This window comes from Ornithorhynchus anatinus, chromosome 6, assembly GCF_004115215.2.
Source record: "Ornithorhynchus anatinus isolate Pmale09 chromosome 6, mOrnAna1.pri.v4, whole genome shotgun sequence".
Taxonomy (NCBI): domain Eukaryota; kingdom Metazoa; phylum Chordata; class Mammalia; order Monotremata; family Ornithorhynchidae; genus Ornithorhynchus; species Ornithorhynchus anatinus.
In genome coordinates, this window is record NC_041733.1 from 18276721 (window position 1) to 18295026 (window position 18306).

General features: G+C 51.0%; 1 protein-coding gene across 2 annotated transcripts in view; it reads right to left on the minus strand.

The window, feature by feature from the left end:
• ZDHHC9 (zinc finger DHHC-type palmitoyltransferase 9) overlaps positions 1-17802 on the minus strand; it is a 33499-nt gene extending 15697 nt beyond the window's left edge. The window contains exons 1-4 of one of the 2 annotated variants that reach the window (XM_029067565.2): positions 17703-17802; positions 16401-16689; positions 5472-5632; positions 3207-3365 (exon numbers count right to left, since the gene is read on the minus strand). In XM_029067565.2, coding sequence (XP_028923398.1) covers positions 3207-3365; positions 5472-5632; positions 16401-16567 — 487 coding nt within the window. In that variant the 5' untranslated portion in view covers positions 16568-16689; positions 17703-17802. Of the gene's footprint in view, positions 1-3206; positions 3366-5471; positions 5633-16400; positions 16690-17427; positions 17532-17702 lie in introns of those variants that run through there. The other variant, XM_029067567.1, reaches the window with a different exon arrangement.
• Between the last annotated feature and the right edge of the window lie 504 nt (positions 17803-18306).

The window sequence follows — 18306 nt, forward strand, 5'->3', positions numbered from 1 at the left end:
CAGTGGAGCACTTACTGTTAGGGCAAAGTAAATTCTAAGAGGATTTGACCTAGTGATCCCACCATTATAGCGACTGAGTGAGGACCAATTAAAAGCTCCCCATGAACAAGTGAGAGCAGAACTATTTGGCTCTCCTCCTGCAAGGGGCAGGAGTTGGGAAGGGACAAGCCCCACCCTGTAGAAAGTTTGCTCTACAGAGTGCGGGTCAAATAATGATAGAAATAATGATAATAATAATAGTGGCATTATGAGTTTGACTCTTACTATGAGTCAAACTCTGTACTAAGCACAAGATAATCAGGTTCACATGGGCCTCACTGTCTCAGTACAGGGGAGAACAGGTATTGGATCCCCATTTTGCAGAGGAGAGAACTGAGGCACAAAAAGGTTAAGTGATTTGTCCAAGTTCACACAACAGATAAATGGCAGCCAGGGTTCGAACCCAGGTCCTCAGACTCCCAAGCCCATAATCTGTCAACTACGTCACGCTGCTTCTTCTCAGTGACCCCTTGATAAAACTAGAATTTCTCTCTGTCTATGCCTCTTTCCCATTACAGTAACTGGACTCGCATTAAACTTCCTCTGCTTCTGCACAAGGACTTGCAGTAAAGTTCCTCTGTTTCTGGACACATGACTAACCTCTGTAGGATAAAACTTCAGGACAACAGGGCTACAACTGAAGTTTGTCTGTTGCTCAATTATTCACTAACATAAATCTTAAACTGAGGATTCTCTCTGTCTCAATTCTATTGATCACTGAATTAAAATTAACATCTTTCTGTCATCTCTCAGTACCTCTTAATTCCAAATGCTCTTCTCTGGCCTTATGTACATGACTCGAGACTTAATTATATAAATGACTTATTTATTCATATTCATGACCATCCCTACCCTAGACTGTAAGCTCATTTGGGGCAGGGAACGTGTCTGCTAATTCTGCTGTATGTACTCTTCCAAGTGCTTACTACAGTGCCCTGCACATAATTATAATAATAATAATAATGTTGGTATTTGTTAAGCGCTTACTATGTGCAGAGCACTGTTCTAAGCACTGGGGTAGATACAGGGTCATCAGGTTGTCCCACGTGAGGCTCACAGTTAATCCCCATTTTACAATTGAGTTAACTGAGGCACAGAGAAGTGAAGTGACTTGCCCACGGTCACACAGCTGACAAGTGGAAGAGCCGGGAGTCGAACCCATGACCTCTGACTCCGAAGCCCAGGTTCTTTCCACTGAGCCACGCTGCTTCCCCATAGGCACTCAATAAATACAACTGATTGACTGATCGATATAATCTTTCTATTATGGTCTCTAAGTCTATCTTTAAGCTTTCAGGGGGGCGCAGAGAGTTTTATGCTTCGTGATTGACAAAGAATCCTGACTTCATTTCTTCGGCTCACTGTGGACTTCAGGAATGAGGTGCGTGCTGGGCTTTCTTTCTTTTTATTTACTTGCAAGACAGTCTTTATACTCCAGCACTCCATTTAGGTTGAACCTGAGACTCAGATGTATACGAAGCAGGAAATCCCAGCTAAACTGTAAGATCCTTGAAGGCAGGGAACCTAGCTGTTGTGCCTCCCAAGCACTTAAGTATGGTGTTCCGCCCCGAGTAAGAGCTCACCAGATACCACTGACTGATGACTTGATATCACCCAGCTCTTAGGGCTGTGAGAGGACAGATCCGCTAGCTGCTCTGCTATTTGGCCAGAATCTGTCTGGCACCATCACGATTCCAAATGGACCAGCCGGTCGCAGTATCAGATTAAGGCGGCAATCATATCTTCCACTAAGTAGTAATTCTGTTAAGTGCTTACTATGTGCCGAGCACTGTTCTGGACTCTGGAGTAGATACAAGTTCATCAGGATGGCCGCAGTCCCTGTCCCACAAGGGGCTCATATTCTTAATCCCCATTTTACAGATGAGGTAACAGGCCCTGAAAAGTTAAAAGACTTGCCCAAGGTCACACAGCAGACAAAGGGAGGAACCGAGATTAGAACCCAGGTCCTTCTGATTCTCAGGCTAGGCCACGCACATAACAAGTGCGTACATTATCAAAAACTCTTGTCCCCATATCAAAAGCTTCTGATCAGCCAACATCTAGTGAGAACATGATAAAGGCTGGGGGAAGAGTACGGTGGAGGGAAGCCAGCAACGCTAGATGCAGATCTCCACAGCCGCACTGTCCCGGCTTGGCTGGGGTGCTGGGGAGAAGGGTTTCTCCCTGGTCTTCCCACCCCACCGCCCCCAAATGCCCCTAAGCTGACCCTGTTGTTCGCTGCAGTCACCCCCCCAACCTCATCGTGTTTTGGGGGGCTACTTAAAAGATGAATGGTACAGCTCAAATAATGAAGCCTACAGGAGTAGCACTTAGGTCAGTGCCTGGCTTGTAGTAAGTGCTTAATAAATACCACCATTCTTATCACAACAAAGCTTCATCTAGGTGGTAGAGATCTCAGGGAACCGGGCAAGTTCCAGAACACCACCTTGTTGGCTTTAGACTCAGGAGCTTCATGCCCATTGCCCACTTTGTTAATTATGCCAAAACGCATGAAAAACATCCCTTCCCTGAGCGTGTGGTCTGGGGGTCGAGAATGAACTCAAATCTTCAGGGCCTCGCTTGTTTTCAAGAGAAAATATTTAACATTAAAGATAATTAAGCAGCAAACATTGGCTACCGGGGCACGACCTCTTAGTCCTGCCCTCCTTATTCTTATGACTGTGAACGCCTTGGGTGTCTCCACCTCATCCGTGAACTTAGTTCCCAGTGTTTAGTACAGTCCTTTGCACATAGTAAGTATTTAATGCTCTCTCTACTACGGAAAAAAGTTGGAGAGGCAGTTAAAAGAAGCTTAACACCCTCCTGAAGCAAAGGAGGAGGAAGGACGGGAAGGCTCGTTTATTTTTTGATCTTTTAGTCGCGTCCTATTCCTGTAGACCAGGAGAGAAAGAAGCTGGCAAAACGTTGGCTCATCGTGAGGCTTCTAAGCAATAAAGGAATATCACAAATATACACAGACTTTGGTCATACAGGTAGAGCCAGAATTTCTTGCATCTTCTACTTGTAGGTTTCACCCGTCCACGCACTCCCCGCTGCCATCCCTGCCAATCCCGCTCCTAACCCAACGCCACCCCGGGCCGCTGCCCTCGGAATGCCCACCTCGGCTCCAGCCTCGCACGCCCCAACCACTGTGGCACTTTACTCACCCACACAGTTGTCACAGATGCTACAGTGGGAGGCCCGCGGGGGCCGGAAGATCTTGCAGGTGTAACAGTACTTGAGCTTCACTATCTGGTTGTTGATCTGGAAGTTTTTAATGCGAGGGGGTGGGCGCTGGCCCTGGGGCACCGTTCCATTCGTTGCCTCTGCAAAACAAGAACTAGTCAACATCCCTGGATCGGTCGCTCTCGACGTCTCTCCCGACTTTTCGTTCATTCGTTCGATCGTATTTACTGAGCGCTCACTGTGTGCCGAACACTGTACAACAATAAACCGAGACAATCTCTGCCCCCAACAAGTTTAGAAGGGGGGAGACAAACATCAATACAAATAAAGAAATGACAGATATGTACATAAGTGCAGTGGGGCTGGAGGGGGGAAGAACAAAAGGAGCAAGTGAGGGTGACACAGAAGGGAGTGGGAGAAGAGGAAGCTGGGGGCAGGGGGAGGGCTTAGTCCCGGAAGGCTTCTTGGAGGAGAGGCCTGTACGACAAGGGGCCTGCAGACAGGAAGGTGAGAAGCAGTGTGGCCTAGTCGGTCGGTCAATCCTATTTATTGAGCACTTAGTATGTGCAGAGCACTGTACTAAATGCTTGGGATAGTATAATACAACAATAAACAGACACATTCCCTGCCCGCAACGAGCTTAGCGTCTACAGGGGGGTTGACAGTCTAGAGGGGGAAAGAACACGGGCCTGGGACTCAAAGGAACTGGGTTCTAATTCCAGCTCTGCCACTTGTCGGTTGTGTGACCTTGAGCAAGTCACTTCACTCTCTGGGCCTGTTACCTCATCTGTAAAATGGGGAGTAAGACCGTGTGCCCTATATGGGACAGGGACTATGTCAAATCCGATCATCTTGCATCTTCTCCAGCGCTAGTAGAGTACTTTCCACAGAGTAAGCCCTTAACAAATACCATTAAAAGGGAAGTGGGGAGGGAGGGCGTAAAGTCTGTCCCCGGACACACGGACACAGGCATACAACAGAAATCCGAGGCCCAACCTGCCTTGTTCCCTGCCCAAGCCAGGCTCTTCCTCACCCGGCCTGAGCCAGCCTGACCAAGCCTGCGAAAAACACCTCGAGTTTTACGGGGTGCTTTTATTTTCCAAAGCGCCTTCCCCTCGCTAATCTCATTTTTGTCCTTGCAACATCCCTGAAGGGCAGAAAAAGGAAGGCGTCGCTATCTCCATCGTATAGATGAGGAAGCTGAGGTTAAGTGACCTGCCGAAGAACTCACGGGAGGCCAGAGGCAGCTGGGACTAGACCACAGGTCCTCCGACTTCCAGATCTGTGCCCTTTTTGCCACTAGGCCTCGTTGCTTCCAGGGAAGCCAGGGCCTCGGATCCTGAGGTGGCCCTCATCTCACTTCCCGGGGCTTTGCCACACGTGACCGCTTGCCTCGTCGGCCCAGCACTCCACAGGCGGGCCATCCGCCAGGATGGCGGTGCCGCCCAACAGTCAATCGATCCCAAGCCATTTTGGTTTGGCCCCCTGGCTCCTCTCCGGGGGCCGGAACGCCAAAGAGGAGGACAGAGAAGGGAGAAGTGACTTGGGAAGGAAGGGATAACTCAAACCCAATGTGTAGGGTTCAGCTCTACTGATCTGGCTCAGGTCCTGCAGGACCCCCAGGTCACGTACAGCTGTGTGGCCTAATGGATAGAGCACGGGCCAGGGAATCAGAATGGTCTGGGTTCTAATCCCAGCTCTGCCACTTCACTGCTGTGTGTCCATGGGCAAACTACTTCACTTCTCTGAGCCTCAGTTGCCTCATCTGTCAAACCGCGAGCCCCATATGGGACAAGGACTGCTTCTAACCTGATTAGCTTTTGTCTACCCCAGCACTTAGTACAGTGCCCGCCGCATAGTAAGCGCTTAACAAATACCATAAAAAAACAAAACCCTCCCTCCCTCTTCTCCCGGAGAGGCAGCAGGAGGTCAGCGTTTCCCTGGCATGGCATAGTGGATAGAGGATGGGCCTGGGAGTCAGAGGGTCATGGGTTCTAATCCCGGCTCCACTACTTGTCTGCTGTGTGGCCTTGGGCGAGTCACTTCACTTCTCCGTGCCTCAGTTACCTCATCTGTAAAATGGGGATCAGGACTATGAGCCCCATGAGGACTGTGTCCAACCTGATTAGCTGGTACCTACCCCCCAGTGCTTAGAACAGTGCTTGGCACTTAACAAGTATCACACTTAGCATGATTATTATTACTCGTACTGACACTGCTCTCGACGCCCAGCTGGACGCACTCACCTATCTCCATTTCGATGAAGGCGGCTTCGTCGGGCAGGGCCCGAGGGATGACCCCGGGGTCGCTGAAGCTCGTCCGCAGTAACGTAGCCATGGAGAACAGGAAGAGGACGGCGGCGAAGACGGGGATGGCGGGCGACAGCTGAACCGCCAGGTAGCGGCACCTGGGGGAAGGAAGAGGTTGCCATTAAACTTGGCCGAGAGAGCAGCAGAGCCTGCCCTCCACGGCCCAGAGCCGCCACTCCGCTGACCGCCTGGAAAGGCTTTAGTTCAGGCCTCAATCAATCAATCAATCAATTCTTCCATCAATGGCATTTACTGAGTGCTTACTGTCGGCAGAGCACTGTACTAAGTACAACTGTGGTACTTGTTAAGCGCTTACTATGTTCCAGGCACTATACTAAGCACTGGCAGGGGGCAAGGAGAATTCGAGAAAGAGTACAATATATTGAAGAGTACAATACAACAGAGTTGGTAGACTGGAAGCTCACTGTGGTCAAGGAATGTGTCTGTTATACTGTACTCTCCCAAGCGCTTAGGACAGTGCTCTGCACACAGGGAGTGCTCAATAAATACAACTGACTGACACTTTCCCAGCTCCCGAGGAGCTTACAATCTAGAGAAGCATGAGAAGCAGCGTGGCCTAGTGGATACAGCACAGACCTGGGAGTCAGAAGGCCCTGGGTTCTAGTCCCGGCTCTGTCATGTAGCTGCTGCGTGACCTTGGGCAAATCGCTTCACTTCTCTGTGCCTCAGTTCCCTCATCTGTAAAATGGGGACTAAGACTGTGAGCCCCCTGCGGGACGGGGACTGTGTCCAACCCGATTGGCTTGTATTCCCCTTCCTCCCGCCAGTGCTTAGTACAGTGCCTGGAACATAGTAAGCGCTTAACAAATACCACAATTATAATCATTATTATTATTATTGTTATTAAAGGAGGAGACAGATATTAAAATCAATTACAGATATGAACAGAAGTAGTGTGGGACTGTGAGGGGGAGGTGGATGGACGAGGTGTACTGATCCTTCTAAAGAGAAGGAACAGTTAATACAGAGTTGCTATTGGACCAATCCAACAGCACCTTTCTAGCACGCCCACATTTATAACTTCCCTCGCCACTTGGGGATACACATATATACAACGATATCTTCAACTACCAGTTCTGATCACCCTGCAAGTATTTTTAGATCTGTCCCCGCGTTACAGTGCAAGCTCCTCATCGGCAGGGAAGATACATTTCCGGAGAAGCGAGTGTTATAAATGAGAAGTCAGTCAGTCGGTCAATTGTATCTGTTGAGTGCTTACGGTGTGCAGATACTCTACTAAGCACTCGGGAGAATGCAACAATAAACAGGCACATTCCCTGGCCACAACCAGCTTACAGTCTAGAGGGCGAGTTTACAGTCTAGAGGACTCTAACACATGATTTAAATAATTAATAATTGTGGTATGTGCTAAGAGCTATGTGGAAATAATTAATAATCGTAGCATTTGCTAAAAGCTATGTGTCAAGCACTGTACTAAGCGCTAGGGTAAGATACAAGGTCATCAGGTCCCACATGGGGCTCCCAGTATAATAAGTAGGAGGCAGAACATGTACTGAATCTCCATTCTGTAGAAGAGGGAACTGAGGCACAGAAAAGTGAAGTGACTTGCCCAAGGTTACATAGCAGACATGGGGCAGAGCTGGGATTAGAACCCAAGTCCTCTGACCCCCAGTCCCTTGATCTTTCCACTAAGGCATGCTGTTTCTCCAAGACAAAAAGCTTCAGGGGGAAAATGTTTAATATACCCCAGACGAAACATTCCTTTTATAAGAAAACAAAGTTGTGTGATCAAGCGGCTAGTTTCTGCACTAGGCGCTCCCTGTCCACTGCTGCGGAAAAGTCGGAAAGTCCCAGAGAGGAAAAGAAATGAGGTGAAATCTAAGGACGGCACGACTTTTTTGCCTGATTAGTTTTGGGAAACGGACGTTAGCTAGAGACTCCAAGGTTTCGGTCAGCAGCCCGTGAAAATCCAAGCCATTTGATTAGCCACTGGCGGGACCCCAGACTTCTTCCATTAAGTAAGGGGAGAAAACAACAAAAAATAGAAAATAAATGAATACGTGCCAGGCCAAAGATCACACGAGTCCAGTTCCCACAACTACCTGCTGAACAGACTAGATGAACGTTCAACATATCGACACTCGGATCGGGAACCAAGAGCATTCGTAGCTCATCGACTGTGATGAGAATAGCTCAACAAGTCGCCCCGGAATCATTGGACGGTTGCCCCGGAGAGTCGAAGATGCCACGGCCGTTAATGGCCATCTGTGGCCGGAAAATCCGACGTGGGACCTGAGGTCCCTTCCTTCGTTTTTCATTTAAGAGTCGGTTACGGCTTGAAGAGCCTGTTCTTGTTTGCGGTTCTGCCTCTTTGCCTTGAGGGCTGCAGAATACCTGTGCTCGAAAAGGCATCTCCACATGCCAAATCGGGTCTGTCTGCTGCCCGTTCCCAGCATTCCCCAGCTACACCACATTACTTGGCGACACGCTGTGTGTTCTTAGAATGTTTTCTCGGTCCATCCCGCTTGCAGTCTCCCTTCATCACCTGGTCATGCGGCAATCGCTCTGGGGAGAGTGTCGTCACCGATCGTCCTCCTAGGTCTGACTGACTCAGTAGACTTGTGCAATGACAATTATTGCTTCCAGGCTGGAAGTTAAGTGTGTCTCCGAGACTCATGTTGGGAGCTCTAGGTGGGGCAGGAACTGTCCGACCCGATCCATCTATCTACCTCGGTGCTTAGTACAGTGTAAGCACGTAGTACTTTGAGAAGCAGCGTGGCTCAGTGGAAAGAGCACGGGCTTGCGAGTCAGAGGACGTGGGTTCTAATCCCGGCTCCGCCACGTGTCTGCTGTGTGACCTTGGGCGAGTCACTTAACTTCTTTGTGCCTCGGTTACCTCGTCTGTAAAACACGGGGATTAAAAGTGTGAGCCCCATGTGGGACAGCTTGATTACCCTGTATCTACCCCAGCGCTAAGAACAGTGCTTAGCACATAGTAAGCGCTTAACAAATACATTATTATATTATAGTAGGCGCTTAACAAATGCCATTATCATCCTCGCCATGATGCAGTTGCATTTGTCTTGCCATCAATCTGTTTTCTGGTGACCGTCTTTGGGCACACAACTCCCTCCTCTGTTGTAGAGTGCCAAGAGGTGCTGACAGAGACACTACACTTCATCTGCAGCTTCCAGAACAAATAAACAAAGAAATCACTTAGTTTAGATTCTAATCGCCTAGAGAGAATCTGGAAGTGCCTTCGGGATCACAGTTCCCAGGGCGACCTTAGGGGAATGGAATGCAAATGCAGAGGTTTAGCTGCTCCAGTAAACTGACCCCCAAAGGAGGTATCACCCCTAAATGGCCCCTCCATGAGAAGACTCTGTGATCATTCCACAGTTGCATCAGTGTCGCTTCACTTCCAAGACATTTGAGAATAGCTCAAATGACGCTGAGGTTGTTGAATCCATCTGAGAGGCTGGATGCGAGTCCCAACACTCATAATCTTGAAGAACACTGAACGACATGGATGTTCTTTGCTCTTTAGCCTGGGTGTGAAGCTGGCTGCTTCATGCCTTATTCTAGCGGTGAATATCCCAAAAGTCATCCTGGTTTTCTATTTCTTTGTTTCAGTGCAACATTCATCAGTGCTCTGCCCAGGTAGCAGAATTTGGTAACTTTTTTTTATCTCTGTGATGCCAGTACCTGGGAGTATTGATGGAGCTCCTTGGTGCAGCTTGGCAAATAAGCTGGATTTTCCTCAGAATATGGCCCTATGTCAACTGTACAAAAATCTTCCACGACCACTTGAACGTACTCTAACGGGCACGTTTCTAGTCCATGATCCTGAATATATAGACTTTGGGATAGAGTGTGTAGCCTTTTGGATTATGAGTTTCCCAAAGGACTGAAACGAAAACACCCTCGATGGTGATATTGTAGGCCCAGGGCATTTCCCCTCATCCTCTGCCATTCTGAAGATCAAATGAGCCTCGAGATTCCCCCTCTGCCAGCTCTCTCCCACCCCCATTTTCTGAACAGAGAAAGCAAACCCAATTGGCATCAGCGTGATAACGAAACATCTGGGGATAACTCAAATACAGCTCAAGGAGTCAACGCCTGGAGCTGGCACGTGCCCTTTCAGTTGGGATTCTTTAGATGCATCCTACCTAATTCGTCTGCAAAACCTACACAAAGGGACACAGCAGTCTCCTCCCAAGTGCCGCTTATTGGCAAACATGAACACTATTTAATTTTTATCATACACAGAGGGCATCTTTCGGAGAATGCAATCACATGCCAGTGATTTTCATAATTTTCTAACATCGGTGAAGAAGTGTAGGAATGGGATTTTAGGGCTTTTTTTTGTTTGGTTTGGCAGTGTTATTAGCAAGCCTAAAGAAACTATCTCTGCCACTTCAGCTTTTGGGTGCTTTTTCTGTTTTGTCTTTTTAAAATGGTGTTTGTTAAACCCTTACTGCACGTACTGGGCACTGTACTTAGCTCTGGGGTGGGTACAAGCTAACCTGGTTGGACATGGTCCAAATCCCACATGGGGCTTCACAAACTTAATCCCCATTTTACAGATGAGGTAACTGAGGCAAAGAGACGTTTAAGTGACTTAAGTGACTTCTCGGCTACTGCCGCATTGAAGCAACAGAACCGGATGCTTTACCCAAAGCTCCGTCCAATTCCATCCGTGATGGGGAAACGTTCGGGCGGGGTGCCGTCAAACCTGCTCTGACCGGCCATCATGAATGAACGTCAACATCTTTGTGACTTCTCTGGCAGTCGAATCTGTTCAATAGCTGGCAGGGTTCAGCCCTCTGAATGATGCCAAACACTCTTGTCAGGCTAATGAATGGCGGTACTCCTGGAATTTCTGCATCTCCTATGTCACAGAGATCACTTTCATGCCTTTGTGTGACATAAAGTCACGATGCCGTTCTGGGAGAGTGAGGTGGGCAGCTGTTTACACAACAGGATTCTTTCTGGCCGGGATCTTGCTAGCATCAGAGAGTAACGAGAAGCTACGCTATATTTCTTCTTGAAGACGGAAATAACGGTTGGTGGAGGTGGGGTGTGAAATCCCATGCAATTCCCCCACTGCTCCTTCATTTAAATTGTAAGATGGTTAAGGGCACAAAACCTGTCTGCTAATTCTGGTGTGTTGTTCTTCCTCAAACCCTCAGTACAGTGCTCTGAACATAGGAAGTGCTCAATAAATATCACTGATTGATCGCTGTCTGAGGAGAAAATTCAGTAGCCCGTCTAATCAGATCCTACTGTTCCTGCTTGAAAATCTTGAAAGGCGTGCCATCGGGTTTGGCCATATATGCAATAGCGAGTTCAATTCCATCGTATTTATTGAGAGCTGACTGTGTTCAGGGCACTGTACTAAGCGCTTGGGAGAGCACACTGCAACAATAAAGGGTCACATTCCCTGCCCACAATGAGCTCTTCAAACCTCGTGGTGAAGGCCACGAAAACCGGCAGGTTCTCCAGTCTTCGCTGGGCTTCTTTCTCAAACTTAGCGCATTTTTAAAAATCACTGGCACGTGACTGTGATGGCCCCTCTGTTCATAATTACGCCCGGGTCCCTCCTTTAGAGGTGCTGAGTCAGTGTTATCGGTCAATAGACGTGTTGGGAATAAACAGAAGGCTTTAGTTTAATTATAGTCTACACAACTCCAATCCATTCAATCTCAGCCCTCGGCCACTTTGCAACTTCCCTTTCCTATCACAATAGAGCATTCCTTTCATCAGGAACAGACGGAGCCTCAGAGTGCAGTCAAGGTGTTGCTTGACTCCAGGTGATTCCCAGATCGTTCACGTTAAGACGAAAGGCCCTTTTTCAGGAAAATCTGGTCACGTTCAGGAAGCTGATGGCTTCGAAATGGACGACACCTCAAAGAGTCCCTCGTATGGGTATTAGTCAATAGCATGAGTCAGGAAGTCAATTCGGTTCTTGCGTTCAGGCGCTTCTCGCAGGCCTTCGGTGTCCCGCAGCATGGCAATGGGACATCCGCTTCCCTCCCTGGACTGCAGTGGTTGCGCTGCTAGGTCAGTCCACCATTTAACAATAATAATAAAATAATAATAACTGGTATTTGTTATGTGCTTACTACCTGTCAAGCACTGTACTAAACGCTGGGGTAGTTGCCGGATCATCAGGCCCCCCGTGGAGTTCACAATCTAAGCAGGAGGGACACCCGATGTTCTGGGTGTCCTCTCTTGCCCCAACCACAGGTGAAGTACACATTGAGGTCCTTAACAGGGTCTGCTCTCATTCTTGCTAATCTCCACTGGCAAGCTTTAAGGCCCATCTGGACCGCCGCACAGCTGGGACAACAGCACTAGCATTTTAATACGGCATGGTATTTGTTAAGCGCTTACTAAGCACCAGATACCGTACTAAGCACTGGGGTAGATACAGGCTAATCAGGTAGGGCACAGTCCGTGCCTCACAACTCCTCACCCTTGGCTTTAAAGCAGTCCATCACCTTGCCCGCTCCTACCTCACCTCGCTTCTCTCCCTCTACAACCCAGGCCGCACACTTCGCTCCTCTAGTTCTAACCTTCTCCCCGTGCCTCCATCTCGCTTGTGTCGCCACGTCCTGCCTCCGGCCTGGAACGCCCTCCCTCCTCCATCCCGACAGACAGTGACTCTCCCCCGCTTCAAAGTCTCATTGAAAGCACATCTCCAAGATGCCTACCCAGACTAAGCCCCACTTTTTCCCATCTCCCTCTCCCTTCTGTGTCACCCTGACTTGCTCCCTCTGCTCTTCCCCCTCCCAGCTCCAAAGCACTTATGTGCATATCTGTCATTCTATTTATCTGTATTGATGTCCGTCTCCCCCGCCTTAGACTAAGCTCACTGTGAGCAGGGAACGTCACCGTTTATTGTTGCACTGTACTTTCCCAAGCGCTTAGTACAGTGCTCTGCACCAAGTAAGCGCTCATTAAATACAACTGAATGAATATGGGGCTCACATTCTTAATCCCCGCTTTAGAGATGAAGTAACTGAGGCACAGAAAAGTGACTTGACCGAGGTCACACAGCAGACAATCGGCAGAGTCCTTCTGACGCCCAGGCCCGTGCTCTCCCCGCTTGGCCACACTACTTCTCACCCTGCTTTCTTTTGGTAGAAAACTCCTCTCTGGATACCCAGGCCAAACCCAACGCTCAATGCCAAACCTACATTTCCTGGCTGGGATAGCGCTTGTGGACACCCTCCCTCAACACATCAACCCAATTACAAGCCAGTATTTTGGAGTTTTTCAGCTCCGATCCCCAAAACTCTGCCATTCCCTTGGTAACCAGAGCGTGGGGGGCAACCAGAGACCCCACTGCTTCCAGGCAGCAGCTGCCAATCGGGCGCTCTCCCAGGCTCTCCGGGCGGCCGGCTGGACGACGCATTCAGACAACCCCAGGTCCCCTTCTGCCGGGGAGGAAACGAACGGCTTTCAGCTGACCCCCAACATGTTACCACAAAATGGACTCTTTGCCAAACCCCCATGGGATGGACGGAAAATGACGAGGGGAACATGTGGGTTTGGGATTTCAAAAAAAACAACCAAAACATAGATTTGCCTCACTGGGAACTTGGGCATACCGAGCACTCGCTGTGTTCACAGTTCTGTACTAAACTGCAGCCCGAGTTCCTTATACACAGGACGACCTCGAGCACGGGCCTGGGAGTCGGAAGGTCATGGGTTCTAATCCCGGCTCCGCCATTTGTCTGCTGTGTGACTTTGGGCAAATCAATTCACTTCTCTGGGCCTCAGTTTCCTCGTCTTTAAAGTGGGAACTGAGACTGTGAGCCCCATGCGGGACAGGAGCTGGATCAACCCGATTTGCTTGTATCCACCCCGGCGCTTAGTACAATGCCCGGCTCACCGTAAGCAGTTAATACCACAATTATTATGAAGAATAGGATTAAAAATGGAATAGCGAGAAGCCACCAGGCCTAATAGATAAAGCATGTGACCGAGAGTCGGAGGACCTGGGTTCTAATCCTGGCTCTACCGTTTGCCTGCTGGGTGCTCCTGGGCAAGCTACTTAACTTCTCTGTACCTCAGTTTCCTCAACTGCAAAATGGGGATTCAGTACCAATTCTCCTTCCTACTTCGGACCGTGAGCCCCATGTGGGACAAGGACTGTATCTGGCCCGATTAACTTGAATTTACCCCAGCACTAAGAAGGTGCTTGAGATCCAGCAAACACTTAACAAATGCATTTTTTTTAAAATGCTCTTCCCCATCACCAACACCAAGGGTGGAAGGGGAAAGGGGCTAAAAGTGCGTGATTTATGGCCCAGGAAAAGAGGGATCTGCAAGGGGGAGCCCTCAGAAAAGCAGCATGGTCTAGTTTGTTTGATGGTATTTGTTAAGTGCTTACTAAGTATAATAATAATAACAATATGTTGGTATTTGTTAAGCACTTACTAGGTGCAGAGCACTGTTCTGGGGTTCTGGGGTAGATACAGGGTAATCAGATTGTCCCACGTGAGGCTCACAGTCTTCATCCCCATTTTACAGATGAGGTAACCGAGGCACAAGGAAGTTAAGTGACTTGCCACACTCACACAGCTGACGAGTGGCAGAGCTGGGATTCGAACCCATGACCTCTGACTCCCAAGTATCAAGCACTGTTCTAAGCGCCAGAGTAGGTACAAGTCAATTAGGTCAGACACAGTCCCTGTCCTGCATGGGGCTCACAGTCTGAAGTAGGAGGAAGAATAGAATCCCCATCTTACAGTTGAGGAAACTGAGGCACAGAGAAATTAAGTGACTCATTCAAGGGCATAGAGCAGGCAATTGGTACAGTCGGGATTAAAACCCAGGTCACCTGACTTCCAGGCACGTGCTCTTTCCACTAGTCACGCTGCTTCTCCATAGTGAATAGAGCATGGGCCTGGGAGTCAGAGGAGCCGGGTTCTAGTCCCGGCTCTGCCACTTGTCTGCTGCGTGTGACCTTGGGCAAGTCACTTGACTTCTCTGTGCCTCAATTCCCTCATCTCAAAAACAGGGATTAAGACCGTGAGCCCCAGGTGAGAGAGGGACTACGTCCAAACTGAATAGGTGTATCTACCCCAGCGCTTAGTAACTGCCTGGCACATAGTAAACACTTTATAAATATCACCAAAAAAAGTATGCATATTCTCTGTTACAATTAAAGAAGTCATAATACAAACATGCTGGAGGCTTTGCTACTCGAGGCATCATCGGATTGGATTCTCCTACTTCCTCATTCCTCTCCTTTGAGACCTTGTTTGCATCCACCTCTGAAATATTGAGGTTGTCAACCGGCCAGGAGGAACTTAGAGGCAGCACACACCTCATACCTGGGGCTTCATCCCAGGAGAAGCGGGTACTCTAGAAATGCCATTCTGACAGACAGTACTCAACCTGATTTTCCACGAAGGAGGTCTTTGTCACTGAATAACTACGGTAATTGTATGTTTCATCCCCAGAGACCTCCAGGTATGTTAATAAAATGCCCTCTCAAAGCAACTTCGTACTCAGGTCTATCTCTAAATGGCAGCAAAGCCAATTATACGAGACCTTTACCCAAAAGAGCAGAGCGCTAAAACAAGGTGTCTCTCAACTGATCAAACCAGAGGGTGTTTTAAGACCGGGATTATCAGCTCATTCTGGGCCTGGGCAGAAGGCCTAGGTTGCCATCTCCCACGGTGATATTTTGCCCCTATAAAAAGTTGGTGATTCACCTGGGGAGAGTTCAAACTTGGCTCTTCTATAGATAAAAGGAAAAGCAAATGTAATTCACAGGGAACCGGGAAGGGAAAAGGAGAAACTACAACAAGCACAAACACACACGAGACCTAGCCGAGATGCAGGTGTCCCAAGGGATCACTTTTTTATGAGCTTCCCACAGCCAGCAGCAAATGAGCCTTCTACTGTGGCCTCTAGAGACTTCTCTTTTCCATCCTCGCTACAACGACTATCTTCACTCCCCCCGGTGCATCCCTCTTTGACGACCCTAGGTACGCAGCAATCATAAAGACCCTCTCCCACCCTTGGTCAGTGTTCACAATGTTTAGCTCGGGGACGGCGATGCCCGTCCCCCGAGGGGCTAGGAAAAGCTCAGAGCTTCAGCCCTCAAGGAGACAGGGTGTAAACTAGCCCCCAAGAGATTACGGTCAGTTTTAATTATCGACAGCAGCAGGCCAAAAATAGCCTTCCTTTTAGGACTCTTTTCCCCATAACCGAGGAGCCACTTAGCAGTTTAACTTGCCAAGGTACCAACTGGCACCCGAGAGAGGCCCCTCCTTTGCTTCTCCTACCTTCCCTACCACAACAAACTTCAGTTATCAGGGATGAAGGAGAGCGTTCGGTGCATCACGCCTCCCGTTTCCAACACGGACCACCTTTTAGGCTGAGAACTTTGCAAATTTCAGTCTCGCCTCGAGGCAACTCTCCTCTCCCGGACTTTAAAGTGCAGGACGGTCCAAGATTCGGGGCAGACTACGCCACCAAGATGTCACCTTAAAAGGTTACTTCTCCCGACCTCATTCTGTAGGGTCTCTTAACAGCGAGTGAGTACGGTCATTAAATCCGCTCTCTAGAAACCGTGTCACCCGATCTGAATCATTTTTTCGGACGAAAGGAGGAAGTGGAACCCAAGACGCCCAAGGGTTCAAACCCGCGGCTACGACCGTGAGACGTGAGCTACGATCGGTAGGGATAAGTCCCACCCCTTGGCTTCGGAGGATGGGGAAGAACACCCAAAGTCCCCGCACACAAAAAAACTCCCAAGCGGGAAATTTCTTTCCCAGCCCAGGACGCGGTAATCATTTTAGATATGCAACACGGGCAGGAGGAGCAGCACAGTTAGGCAACGAATCTCCAATCTGAACTCACTCAAAGGCAAAGAAGAGAGCGCACGTCCCCAGGATGAGGAAGAGCGTGAGATAGAAGATGCCCTTCTGCCGGGCCATCATGACTCGCCCGTCGCAGCAGAAGGTGTTCCTGCCCGGTAGCTTCTCCCATTTCCGCGTCACCTTCTTCCTTACCACCATCACAGACATGGCTGCACCTGTGCACGCTCGCCTTGGCGATCACAGGAGGCCAGCGGCCCGGACCGAACCCACCCGCGGCACCACGCCCGCCGCCGCCGGGTCAGGCATCGTCGAAAGTCCTGTCGCTGCCCCTGCGAAAAGCCGAAGAGGAAAATCAGGCCCTTGGACTATTGCGGAGTTCAGTGCCCCTTCCCGGGGGAAGCGTGACGGGAATCCCGGTCCCTAGTGAACGGCGGATTACGGGGAAAAGGACGTGCGAGGTCTCTTCTCCTCCTCCTTGGGCGCTCCCGGTCCCGTCCGTCCCCCCTCCTCTCCGGCCAAACGGGCCACGCTTTCCGCCATCTGTCGCCCTCCGGCTTGGCTGGAGTTTTCGAACCCAACCTCCCCGGTGGGCGAGGAACGGCTCTTCCGTCCGCTACGTCTCCTCTAGCCGGCCCGAGGGAAGGTCCGGCCGGCCCGGCTCCCCGCCTCCCGCCATCGTCGGGTCTGAGGCCATCGTCGCGGAGGCCGAGGAGCGGGGTCGGGCAGGGGGAAGGGTTGGCGGGAGGTGAGGCCGGCGGGTGGCGAGAGGTGAGAGATTCATTCATTCATTCCGGCGGACGTATTGAGCGCCTACTATGTGCAGAGCACTGTACTAGGCGCTTGGATAGGGATGACGGCGTCTCGTTAAAAGTGCAGAAAGGACCGTTCCTGGTGGGAAAAGGGAGGGGAAGAGGAGCATCCCCATGGGCTCGGGCCTCGGGTTCTTGGGTCTCGGATGAGGGTGGGTGGCACCTACCGTGTCTGGGGGGTCCTTTTGGGTCCCGGGGTGGAAAAAGGGATGGAAGGCGAAGGACTGGGAAGGAGGAATGGGGGGGGGGGGGCCTCACCTGAGTTTTCCAAGCAGGAATTCGAGGCCGGGGCAGAGATGGGGCCCCACCCCGGGGGGTTCTGGGAAAGAACCAATATCTAGGGCAAAGGGCAGGGAGGGGGGCGCGAGACGCCTTCTCTTTGTGTCCCCCCCCCCGCGCGCGCCGACCACCGCCCCGTCCCCCGGGGGCGCCCCCGCCACGTGCCGCGCGCCCCCGGCCCGCCCGACCCATCGACCCCCGCGGCGGGGGGGGGGGGCCGGGGCCACCCGCAGCCTCCCCGGGCGGGCGGTTACCTGAGGAGGGAAGGAAGGAGGGGCCGCAGCGGGGATCCGCGGGGAGCGCAGCGCTCTCCCCCGCCCCCCGCCGCCGCGTCCCCGTCCTCCGGCTCCCCGCCGGCCGCCGCCCACCGCGGCCCAATGGAACGCTCCGCGCGTCAGCGGGCGGCTCCCCAGCGCCCTCTCCCCATTGGCGGAGGCCCCGCCCCGCCCCCGGGAGCTCCGTCCCCATTGGCCCGGGCGCACGTCGCTCCGCGCGGCCCGGCGCGCCACCCCGCCCTCCTGGCGCTCGGGGTCCTAGCGCCGAAGGCCGGGTGGGGGGGGCGCGTGGCCCAGGAGGCACGTGGGGCCTGCGAAACGCTGCGGCCCGGCCGGACGTTGGCGCGTAGTGAGCGACAGGCTGGGAGCTCGGCAGTGGGCAGGGATGGTGCTCTCTCTGTTGCAGAATTAGCCATTCCAAGCGCTTGGGCCAGTGCTCAGCGCAGGGTCAGCGCCCAAGAAATACTAGCGTGGCTCAGTGGAAAGAGCCCCGGCTTGGGAGTCAGAGGTCATGGGTTCGAATCCCGACTCTGCCACTTGTCAGCTGGTTGACTGTGGGCGAGTCACTTCACTTCTCTGGGCC